The sequence below is a fragment of the Telmatherina bonti genome, assembly GCF_933228915.1.
Source record: "Telmatherina bonti genome assembly, chromosome: 5".
NCBI lineage: Eukaryota > Metazoa > Chordata > Actinopteri > Atheriniformes > Telmatherinidae > Telmatherina > Telmatherina bonti.
Window position 1 is genome coordinate 6,722,506 of NC_136623.1, and position 11,994 is coordinate 6,734,499.

Sequence of the window (11,994 nt, forward strand, 5' to 3'; positions counted from 1 at the left end):
AAGAATTTCTGAAATACGAAAAATATCCAGAAAATATCTTAAAACAATCATTAAAACATGCGTTCCAAGTCCTTTCATTAAAAACAAACTCAAATCAGCCTAATAATGCTTGTTTTCTCTGGTTTCTTTCTCATTTTGAGAAAAAAATCCCAAAACAAGAGAAACTAGATAAGAATTTAAAGAACTGATGGCTAAAGAACAAGGCTGAATTTGGGGTGAAACACTTTGAAAACAGTGTTTTTATACCTCTAACATGTAGAATTTCTCAGTTTTTAAACTAACAGGAAAACACAAACCATGAACTGCAACTTAAACCAAAACTACACACCAGTAAAGAGTCATGTTGGCCTGAAAGTGCTACTTTTACCTCATTAAATTCATCTTTATCCAGCTGTTCCTACACATCTGCTGCCTGTTTCTCAACACATTAAACTCTCCGTCTATGCACATGAGGCTTCAGTGCGCCCCCTGCTGCAGGAAAGAGGGCACGGCTCGCCTGTCGACCTGCTGGCGTCTCATGGAGACCACGGCTGCATCCACTTTAGCAGCTGTCCTTTTGCAGTGCAGGTTGTCCAGCAGCTGCAGACATGCACGCTGCAGCCTTGCCAGCTCTCCTTCAGAGGACTTCAAGCAGCTCTGCAGCACTGCGCTGCCCTGAAACACGCACAGGAAACACATTTCAGCCTCTTTTGGTTTGTGTGAGATTCTAAAACTGCAGCAACATGAAAGACAAGTGTTAAACCACTGAGGCCTTTTTTTTAAAATGCGTGAACATCTGCCACAATATGAAAATCTGAAGAGACCATGTGTTGTTTTTACATGAATGATACAGGCAACATTCTTTCAAAAATTACAATCCTAATTCCAAAAAGCTGACATGCAGAAATCTCCTTCAGAACAGATTCTAGATTTAAACGTCTACCAGCAGAACATATCAGGTGATCAACTGAGGCATTCTATCATCTGATGGAAAATATGAGCTGTTAGCAAATCTATAAAAAGTAGTTTCAGGGTGATATTTAGCATTGTAAGCAGCTTTTAGCTGTGCAAAAATATTCCAGGGTTATGTTTAGCATTGTTATCAGTTGTTAGAATGTGCAAAAATACTAAAGGGTGATGCTTAGCATTTTTAGCACCTGTTAGCATGTGTTAACGTAGTTCCAGGGTGATGTTTAGCATTGTTATCAGCTTTTAGCATGTGCAAAAATATTCCATGGTGATGCTTAGTATTTTTAGTATCTGTTAGCATGTGTAAACGTAGTTCCAGGGTGATGTTTAGCATTGTTATCAGTTGTTATTATGTGCAAAAATATTCAAAGGCGATGTTTAGCATTGTTAGTAGCTGTTAGCGTGTGTAAACGTAGTTCCATGGTGATAATTAGCATCAGTGGCAGCTGGTAACAAATAAAAAAAGTAGTTCCAGGGTGACATTTAGCATTGTTATCAACTTTCAGCATGCACAAAAATATTTCATGGTGATGTTTAGCATCATTAGCAGATGTTAGCATATGAAAATGTAGCTCCAGGTTTATGTTTGGCATCGTTATCAGTTGTTAGAATGTCCAAAAATATTCAAGGGTGATGATGAGCATTGATAGAAGTTATTAGTGTGTGTAAAAACTTGATATAGAGTGATGTTTAGCATTGTTAGCAGCTGTTAGCATGTGTCAAAAGAAGTTCCACTGTGATGTTTGTGATGGTTAGCATTGTTAGCATTTAATCATCTTCTGCAAACATCTGGGAAATGAGGAGAGCAGCTGCTGGAGTTGTAGGAGAGGAATGTCGTCCCGTTCTGGTCTGATAGAGGATTCCAGCTGCTCCATGATGCTCCAGATGTTTTGTACTGGTGGAAGGTCTGGACTGCAGCAGACCAGTTCTCCTGTTCCACCATCAGGATGTGGTCCAGCATGGTGGAACCTGCAAGGTCTTCCCTGAAAGACACGTTGTCTGGATGGGAGCAGATGTTTCAGCATTGATGGAGCTTCCCAGATTACCAGTTTGACCCCCAGTCTTATCCCCTTGTGCACATAGCTCTACTATCTGTCTATAAAGCCCCTAGTGGATAAAGAGGGAACTGCAGTTTTATGCACTTTCGCATAGGCTTCACTTTTAACCGCATGAGGTTGCTGCTTGTTTTAAACTGAACCTTTGGAAGCAGGAGTCACCTGGATGAGATGAGCAGCTTCAGGTAAGTTTGTCCCCGGGTGTCTCTGATAAACCTGCACCAGAGGCCTGTTGAGCTTCTCTCTGGACAGCACGTCTCCGCTGTACTCCGGACCCTGGCAACGGATTCACACAGAAAAATATCAACGCTAAACACACAATGGAAGTGCAGTGGAATAGTTTTGGCGTTAGCGGTCTGATGAATTCTTTTATATCAGCCTGTGTGACTCTGCGCCTTCGTTTTCCTCTTTTTAAATAGTCGCTCCAGGCTTAACATTGGAGCTGCTATCATTTTCCCTCAACAAGCTTCTGCTTTCGGTTCTATCCTTAGAAAATACGGTAGCAGATTTCCTACTTCTGTGGATGACCTGTGCTCTGCCGTGGCTATGACAGATGCAGTTAATCTCCCTTTGTTTGCGAAACATGGCCTGCCTGGCGGCTGCAGATGCCACCGTCAGGTTTTGCTGCAAAAGACAAAATGAATTTCGTATTTTCACATCAGAGGTTTTGGGTTGCATGTAGTTTAGTTAAAACCGCATCGTGTTGGTGTCTACCTCCAGAGTGACCGTCTCCGCTATCTTCTTGATGAGGCCATCATTAACGGCGCGATGAGCAGTGTTCTGCCTGGCAACGGCGCCGGTCAACATCTGTCTGATGTTTTCCCTCAACATCTGGGACTGGTTGACGGTTAAAGAGGAAGACTCCAAAACCTGTTTACAGTCTGCAGAACACAAGAGAGACGGGAGTTTTCAGAGGAAAGCTACATTTTTTATTCTAAGAATAAACAGCAGGTCCTTTTAAACCAGTTCAGGTCTGTTTTATGAGTGTAAGCAGACGTTATACAGAGTCTTTAATGTTGCATCAAATTTAGGATTTACTTGCTGAAATCCCTGTTGTTGAGATCCCTGTTCTGCCCCCTGGTGGACATCTTTTGTACTACAATAATTTATAACATGATAACAAATGTAAATTTACAAAAACAATTATACTTAAATTCTTCTTTTACAGTCTGTTAAAATGTCATATAAAGACTTCAAATTAAAAATTTGTTTTTTTCTCAATTTTATCGGGTTGGTTTATGTATTTTTATGGAGCACTGTTGGTAAAGGACATGTTCATCAAAACAGATGTGGAGGGAAAAGGATCCATGGAACATCGCTCTTCTCATTGTTTTCTAATAGAAAACCTGGAACACTTGGGACATCCACACAGAGTAATAATAATAAAAATATTAGTAATAATAATAATAACAGCAATAATGATAATAACAATGATAAAAATTAATAAATAAGTTCGAAACTGACAACAATATGAAGGTGTACACACCGGCTGGTTCCCGCCAGCGAGACGTTACAGATGCACGAGGAGATGCTGGGCCGTTTTAAGTCTATCCTACCCTACCTGCTGGTACTGGGTCCCAGACTGAATTAGTCCAGTAACCCCCTGAGGGTGTACTGGTCATTGAACCGTGGTTATTCAACTTGCAGTGCAACAGTTTCCTTCTGCTGCATGCAAAGCTGTGAAAACATTATGTTTTCATCACTTTTACTAATTGTAGTGCAGGGGTAGGCAACAGTCCTGCAAATGTTAGGAGTTTCCCTGCTGCAACACACCTGAACACACCAGACCTAATTAGCAGAATTGTGCAGAGCTTGACATCAAACTCTGCTCAAGTCTGCTAGTTAGTCACTGATTTGAATCAGGTGAGTTGCAGCAGGGAAACTGCTAACCTTTGCAGGACTGTGGCACTCGAGGACCGGAGTTGCCTACCCATGTTGTAGTGTCTTCCAGCTGTGGTACCGTACTGCTTATGGCCATTGCAGCGTTCAGCTGGAGATTAATGTAAAGAGCTTCTGACAGTGTTTTAAAGTGTGGAGTAGTTATACTGAGCAGTGAAGGTGGGCGTGGCTTTCTTCTCATGAACGTGCACAACCTAGAGATCTGGTAAACATATGCTACAGATATGGCATTAAAGGCACCGCCATAACCTTCCTACAGCGCTCCGTACCAGCAGCCTCATCAGTTTGAGTCCCCGATCACTGCAGTGTTTTATCACTAGACTCCTCTGGTCCACTGAGTTACAATGCAAAAGGTTCCCACTGGATAATTACCAGTTATTTAACCAGTTATACTCTAACAGAGCAGCTTGGCCTTCCTCTTCAGAAGACTTTAATTATCATTCCGTACGTGTCAAACTGAAAAGAGGAATAAATATCCTGCATTTCATCCTGATTCTCACAAGAAAGAGAGAAGACTTCAACCGGGGCGGGTTGCGACAGAGCACACACATCATGTCCAACAGTTCACGTTGTGCAGTGACTCCCACAGGCTTCCAGTCCAAATGCTTCTCATCTTGATCCGAACTCCGAGGAATTCTACTTGCAATGTGAAGAGACTTAAATGTTTTTAATCTGTTTATTTCTGCGACGCTTCATGGATCCTCTGATGAGGATGTGTCCGGTACATTAACACTGGCTGGTCTGTGGAATCTGTGTGTGTGTGTGTGTGTGTGTGTGTGGATAATGTCCTGTCCTCTGCACACGTCTTTGGGGATAAATAAATAAAGTTTTGTGACTCTGAATGTTGGAAGTCGTACTGGGACTGGGCTTATCGGCGAGGCTGACTGATAAAATCTTTTGCTTTACTGGAAGCAGAAAGACTGATGGGTCGAATCCTGCCTTGGTTTCTGCGGACCAGTAGCGGTGATCGGGCAGCAACTGGTCCAGTTCAGGATCAGAAAGGAAATCTCCATCACTGAACCATCAGATGTATCTGACCTGACAAACATCTTACTGGAAACTTTTCTCTTATTAAACTGGGATCATTACAAGTAACGTGGTTCATTTTATGCTGTTGTTCAGCTTCTGGTCCTCCTGAAGGTACCTGGTGTGAAGGGGCCGATGGGGTCGGTCTGATCTGGGGGCCGGTTCCCTCCTGCAGAGCCGCTGTGAGGCAGCAGCTCCAGCACACGAGCCCTCTCCCCAGCACAGTCCAGCAGCCGCCTGCTGCTCTCACCCAGAGCCTGCAGGAAACAGCAACACATCTCTTTACAACAGAAAAGCTGTGTTGACATTAAATCCCAGTTCATTTCTCTCTTCATGCCATCATGACTCTACATCGTTTAAACCCTTTGCTTCTGCATTAAAGTGTAAAATGTTGTGAGCATCAGATCTTTTCAGATCAACAGATAAACATGGCGGAAACAGAAGGTGGATGTTTCTCCTCCTCACCTGCAGCTGGGAGCTGGTCCTGCTCAGTGTTTCCTCCAGAGCCCGTTTCAGCAGGAGGAGTTCTCTTTTCTCCCACAGCAGCAGAGAATCAGCAGCATCAGTCTCCTGCAGCAGGCAGCACATGTTCACGTCCTCTCCCACAGCTGCGTGGGGCTGAGACCCCCCACGGAACACTCACCGCCTCGGAAGCTGCTCTTCTTCTTCTTCCCTCTGAGCTGCTTCGGTTCACGCGCAGGTTGCTCGCGAGGCTGCGCAGCGTCCTCTCCAGGTGGCCGCGCTCGCGCTCCAGCTTGGTGGCCTCCTCCATCACCCTGCCGGCCTGTCTGCGCAGCTGGACCTCCACCTCACGCACACCCCGCATGTACGCGCGCGCCACGGCCACGCTGGCTGCAGCGCACTGCTCACGCAAGCTGGAGGGCGGGACTGGGACTGGGACTGACCCGGACCGGTTCTGTTGGGAAGGAGATATGAGATGACCACTGAGGAAATTTACTTTTCTCTTTGTGTTTACACGTCACGGCGCGTGGCAGCCTGGCGGGAACTGGACCTAAATGCTCTGAGTGTCATGGGACCCCCTGCCCACCAGTCCGGACCCCCTGCCCACCAGTCCGGACCCCCTGTCCACCAGTCCGGACCCCCTGCCCACCAGTCCGGACCCCTGTCCACCCGTCCGGACCCCTGTCCACCCGTCCGGACCCCCTGCCCACCAGTCCGGACCCCCTGTCCACCAGTCCGGACCCCTGCCCACCCGTCCGGACCCCCTGCCCACCAGTCCGGACCCCTGTCCACCCGTCCGGACCCCTGCCCACCAGTCCGGACCCCCTGTCCACCCGTCCGGACCCCCTGCCCACCAGTCCGGACCCCCTGTCCACCAGTCCGGACCCCTGTCCACCCGTCCGGACCCCCTGCCCACCAGTCCGGACCCCCTGTCCACCAGTCCGGACCCCTGCCCACCCGTCCGGACCCCCTGCCCACCAGTCCGGACCCCTGTCCACCCGTCCGGACCCCTGCCCACCAGTCCGGACCCCCTGTCCACCCGTCCGGACCCCCTGCCCACCAGTCCGGACCCCCTGCCCACCAGTCCGGACCCCCTGCCCACCAGTCCGGACCCCTGTCCACCCGTCCGGACCCCTGTCCACCCGTCCGGACCCCCTGCCCACCAGTCCGGACCCCCTGTCCACCAGTCCGGACCCCTGTCCACCCGTCCGGACCCCCTGCCCACCAGTCCGGACCCCTGTCCACCCGTCCGGAACAACGTCCAGGTGTTTGACCACCTGACTACGTAGACTCGGGTCAGGTCCATCTCACCGTGGCTCCTGCAGTTCTGGGCCTCGTGGTTTCTGTTTTGCAGACGGAACCACGGCTTGGTCCATTTACTCCGTTTTGGGTCTTTGGGCAGAAGGTGACGGTCCGGGGCCGACTGCAGGCCGCGGACCTCCCGGCCCGGGTCTGCTGGACCAGCAGCTCCGTCCGCCGGATGGACCGGGTCGTCGCGTCCCGCCAGGACTGCGGTCCGATCCTCACAGAACCAAGAGGAACCAACTGGACCTGCATTCCAGAACACTCTGCTCTGTCCAGGTGATGGTTTGGTGTAAAGTGTCTCCATAGCAACACCTGGTAACCAGACACTCCAAGCTGATTGCTGATTGGACGGTGAGACCAGGACGGGTTGTTGTTGTTGTCTGGTTTAACATCTTTTTACAGTAAATAAATAAATAAAACTGTTTTGTTTTGTTTTTTTCTTCCAAGTTCTGGGAGAAGTTGTCAGCCATGCTGTCTCCTACAGGATTACAGAAGAATTCAGTGAATTTAATGCTGTTGTAACTGAGGGGAAGACTTATTTTATTCAAGTAAAAAAAAAAAAAAAAAAAAAAAAAGATCAAATGATGGCATGTTGCTATAGCAACAGTCAACAAAACAGGGCTCATGGTAAGTCATCCACTTCTGAATATTAGGAGACCTAAAACATCATCAGATCGACACAGTTGGTTTAGTTTCCAAACAGGTTTGACCAAAGTGCTTTACAAGCAGAAGCAGCAACAATCCATCAGACTACTACATCGGTTCCTGTAATGAGGAGTTTTCCAAAAGGAAAAACCTGAGATGTAAACATTTATGAAACTTAATTTCTCTTTAGGCCATTGTTGTCAATGTGAGAAAGGACTTTACTGGTTAAACTGAACTGTTTGGACAAAGTAAACCAGTGCATTGTAAAATAAAACCTTATCCTATTTGTGAAGCACGGCGGTGGTGGAGTCATGGTTTGCATCAGATGGAACTGTTGAGCAGCTGCATCAGACTCGGGGTCGAAGACCAGAATAAAACCATATGCACCAGTCAGCGTCTGCAAGAAGGCAACAGTACCAGTATCGGTTCATCCCATAATTTAATTCTCTGAAGCCTCAAAGACCTGGCCAACGAAAAAATGGCGAGAAAAGTAGTTTTTGTAAATGACATCTTTGTCTCTTTAAAACATAAAAATTAAATAAAAACCATTTCTTAAAGGGATATTTACTGTTTATCACCATGTGATATGACCAAATTCTAATCAGGAAATCTTCTGCTCTCTGGTGTCCATTTAGACACTGTTTCTCAAAGGGGGGTGTGCGGACCCCTTGGGGTACTTCAAGGCATTCCAGGGGTCTGTGAAATTTTTTGAAAACATTTTCTTTTATTTTCTTTAAAACATCCAGAAATAAAATAATCTAAATATAAGTCAATAAATGTAAGTGTGCATTCGTAAGATGAATTTACACTTAGATTTTCACCATTTTATTCCTCCCAAAATCCCACATTCTGACGCGAATTGAACCCAAACCCTTACGAGTCATGTCATATCTTTCAGTTACTGTCGCCTTGACAACACAAACAATGCGGTCCTGGTTGAAGTGCAGTAGTTTAATGAAGCAAACACAAATGACAAAATGCTGTATTTCAATTTTTTTCTTAACCAAAAATGCTTTGCAGTGGTTAGGGGGTCCTTGACTGAAAAAAGGGGTACTGTGTTGCAAAAAGCTTGAGAACCGCTGCATTAAGGGGCCGTTTGTGTTTCGCAGGATTTTGAGCAGTTTTTACCGTAAAATGATGGCAAATGTCTCAGAAACTCATAACAGTCATGCTGGGCTCTCATTGGTTAAGAATGTAGGCAAATATTTTTTTTAAAACGGTCCCTGAACTGAATCATCTGACTTTTGTTTTTAACAACAACCCCGCATCATGATCCGCTGTGTAAATCTGTTGACTTTGTGCAACTTTCACTAAACTTGCATGAGAATGTCTGCTTGCACATTCATCATGCAGACTGTCAGATTGTTCTCAGACAACATAAAGTTGGGCGATTTCACACATTTATCTTCCTTCTCTCTGCAGATCATGACAACTCTGCTATCATTTAAACTTATACTCCAGAGCAGGACAGACTGAACGCAAGATCATCTGTAAGCCTGGATTCAGCAGGAGCGCCACAGACTTCATCTGAAACACCAGAACAATCTGTAGCTTCACTTCATTAAACGGAGAGAAAGTGGATGGAACATGACAGAACTGTGTCCAGAGTGATGCTGCAGAGTTCCAGTGTGTGCACACAGCTGCACACTTCCTGTCCTGATGTCTGAAATAACAAAGTCTGACACCTGAAGCGTTTTGGATCAAATGTTTTTATTCTCTTGAGTTAAAAATGAGAGAAAATTTGTCCAGTAAGAAGTCCCAGAAGAAGACGTTTTCGCTGAAATAATGGAAAAACCTTCCAGACACGTAAAAAGCAGAAAACAGAAGCAGTTAAAAGGAAAAAAAACAAACTTTGGTCGTCGGTTGGACCTTAAAACGTGCTGAAACTCTCAAGGAAAAGAAAAATAGACCTGCAGATTCCCCAACCGCTTCCAGAAAGACACCGCTCAGGTCTGAAGCACTGGCGTCCGCGCTGCTGTCCCACAGGACAGAAACCAGCGTGCAACATTCCCACTGCATGAGAGGAAATCACACAGCTGACCAACATGTTTAACATCCACACTGGTGTCCAGCTCTCCAAGTTTGAAGTTCCCCATTCACCCCGGAGAGATCAGTAGTAACCATGGAAACGCTCTTTCAGCCCAACAAGGCCAGTCTGCAAACACAAACCTCCTGAATGTGGAAGTAAATATAAATAAACTCAACAAACACCACAAAACAACAGGTCCAGGAGGTAAAATGATGGTGCAAAGTGCATGTGGTGCATGTGCACAGCACAACTCCTCCATCAGAGTGTGTGTTTGATGGCCATCACGGCTTCGGGTTTGTTCTGCAGCTTCTGCTGCAGCTCCTGGAGCAGATGGTCCCGCTCCTCAGCATCCTGCAGGATTTGCTGCGATGAAGAAAAACAAACAAACTGATGAGTTTTCTTCACCGGTTCTGCTCTGAAAATGTCCTAAAGTTTATCTTTTTACACAGCAACCATGATAGCGCAGTTAGCTGTTTCACACACACTGTAAATGGTCTGTGTGGTTCAGGGTTAGTTTATTAGCTGATATTAAAGGAGGAGGGAAACAGAAAGCGTGATGGACACCTGCTGTAGGACCAAGTTCTAACGTGTCAATAAGACTGATTAACTCATAAAAAGCTGCAGAACTTTGGTCCATGAGAAGGAGAATACCTCCACTGGTGAGCTTTCAGAGGGAAACATGCAGATCTTCCACCACAAATACAGAACCAGACCTGAGAATCAGGCTTTTACGCAGCAGAACGTTTTTATTCTGTTTCACGGATAAATCAGCTGCTCCTTGTTAAAGCTGGGGGAGGTAACGTTGCTCAGAGACATGTTCCTCTGGGTGAACTGGTTCCTCGTCCTGATGGTAGTCTATACATTCTGTAGTCAGATAAGAAATATACAGTCCTGATCCAAATCTTAAGACCAGGTGAAAAATTGCTAGAATGTAACTTTTGCATATTTGGATCTCAATGAGATTTTAAGTTGAGCTACAAAATGCAAAAGGATCAGCTGATAAAAAGCCTATTTCAGTTTCATTGTTGTTTTCAATAAATTACTTTTTCAAAGTTCTTTTTCTCACACTGCCCCTTCTTTCTTTTGCATATTGTAGCTCTACTTAAAATCTCATTGAGATCCAAATATGCAAAAGGTACATTCTAGCCATTTTTCACCTGGTCTTAAGATTTTGATCAGGACTGTAGTTAGGCCCCTCAGTTTACTGTAAAGCTGTAAAAACTCTGACCAATCCAAAAGGAGTTTGGATCACGCGAGGAGCGAAACCAGAGGGGGAGGAGCCAAGAGAGGGCGCCACTTTCACATCTTTCTAGCTCCCCAACATTACCCACCCCAACTTTAATGTTACGACTTTATGGTCAAGAAATATGAGGATCAACATTTTTACAAAAAAGACGACAAAAAAAGAAGAGCTCTTTTTCTGAATTAACGACCATAAGTTCATATTCATCCATGGATCATACCGTATCTAACCAAGGCCAGGTCCAGGATATCAGATGGGTTTTACATCTGAACAAGTCCGCAGGTGTCTTCGCAAAGCGGACAAACTCATCATGATCCCATCAACATAACTGGGAGTATTAAAGTATTTCCCAACGTTTCCATCCCAAAACAAAGGAAAAGTGAATTAAACTAAACAAACGGGACCTGTTGGACCTTCTCTGGGTCAAGCCTGGTAATAATGCAAACAGGCTTCAAAAATAGCTGCAACAGCGTTAATTCAGAAAAAAATACTTTTTCTTTTAGTTTTAGGCCTGTTAATTCAGAAAAACAGATCTTTTCATTTTATTAAAGTGAATGTTAACACTCTTCCAGAAGAAAAAAAACTAAACTGTTTTTATTCAGTCCTAAAGTAAAACTACTGGAAGAGTTCCAGGTCTTCTGTATGGGGTCGATGTCTCCACACGAGACGAGGGTGTAGGCACGCATGTTTCATGCGACTCCTCTGGTTTCCACACCTCCAGGAACTCTGAGGGTCTTTAAAGAGACAAGAAGCAGCCGTTTACCTCGATGAGTTTGTCCCTCCTCTCCAGGCTGTCCCTCAGCTTCCTCCCCTCCCGTTCTTCCTCGTCTCGGATGTTCTGCCAGGCTCTCTCTGCCTCCTTCTTCTCCTTCTCCTTCTCCCTCAGCTGCTGCTGAGTGTCTCTGAGCTGAGCCGTCAGAGAGGACACCGTCTCACTGTGATTCGCCTCCTGAACCTGGACAAATCAGGGGTCAGAAGCTGAGACCTGCCGCTGCAGTCTGGGCACATTTTACAGAAAACCAGTTAGGATGTCATCACTGGGAACTGGAGAGGACAGCCGACCAGTCGGATCACTCAGAAGACCATGAGGTGTTTTCCTGACTGATTCTCTGGAGATTGTAACACACGATCAAGCTGAACTATCAAATAAAACAATCATCAAAAGATGCAGAATCAGAAGGAATCTCTGTATGCATAGGAAAAACTGGATGCTGGTGATCTTCTGCATTAACAGCAGACATGATTCTCTACTGGAAACCAGTGCATGGACTGGGAAGCTCCATCAATGCTGAAACATCTGCTCCCATCCAGTATGAAACTTCACATTGATTCCATTTAGTTTTCTCATTAGCCTGGAAAACATTTGTCTTTTTTATATGTAA

General features: G+C 45.4%; 2 protein-coding genes across 2 annotated transcripts in view; both read right to left on the reverse strand.

The window, feature by feature from the left end:
- Window positions 1-456: 456 nt before the first annotated feature.
- Window positions 457-6,947, reverse strand: tektl1 (tektin like 1; the record flags this gene model as incomplete). Its single annotated transcript, XM_079240550.1, has 9 exons — window positions 457-654; window positions 2,166-2,279; window positions 2,532-2,627; window positions 2,718-2,884; window positions 5,047-5,185; window positions 5,394-5,498; window positions 5,572-5,844; window positions 5,977-6,627; window positions 6,702-6,947. The coding sequence occupies 9 exons, from the start codon at window positions 6,945-6,947 to the stop codon at window positions 457-459; spliced, it is 1,989 nt and encodes a 662-aa protein (XP_079096676.1).
- Window positions 6,948-9,103: 2,156 nt separating this feature from the next.
- Window positions 9,104-11,994, reverse strand: part of LOC306756017 (uncharacterized protein) — a 16,785-nt gene continuing 13,894 nt past the window's right edge. Inside the window, exons 10-11 of the mRNA XM_079240636.1 lie at window positions 11,376-11,567; window positions 9,104-9,732 (exon numbers count right to left, since the gene is read on the reverse strand). Coding sequence (XP_079096762.1) covers window positions 9,628-9,732; window positions 11,376-11,567 — 297 coding nt within the window. The 3' untranslated portion in view covers window positions 9,104-9,627. The remainder of the gene's footprint in view (window positions 9,733-11,375; window positions 11,568-11,994) is intronic.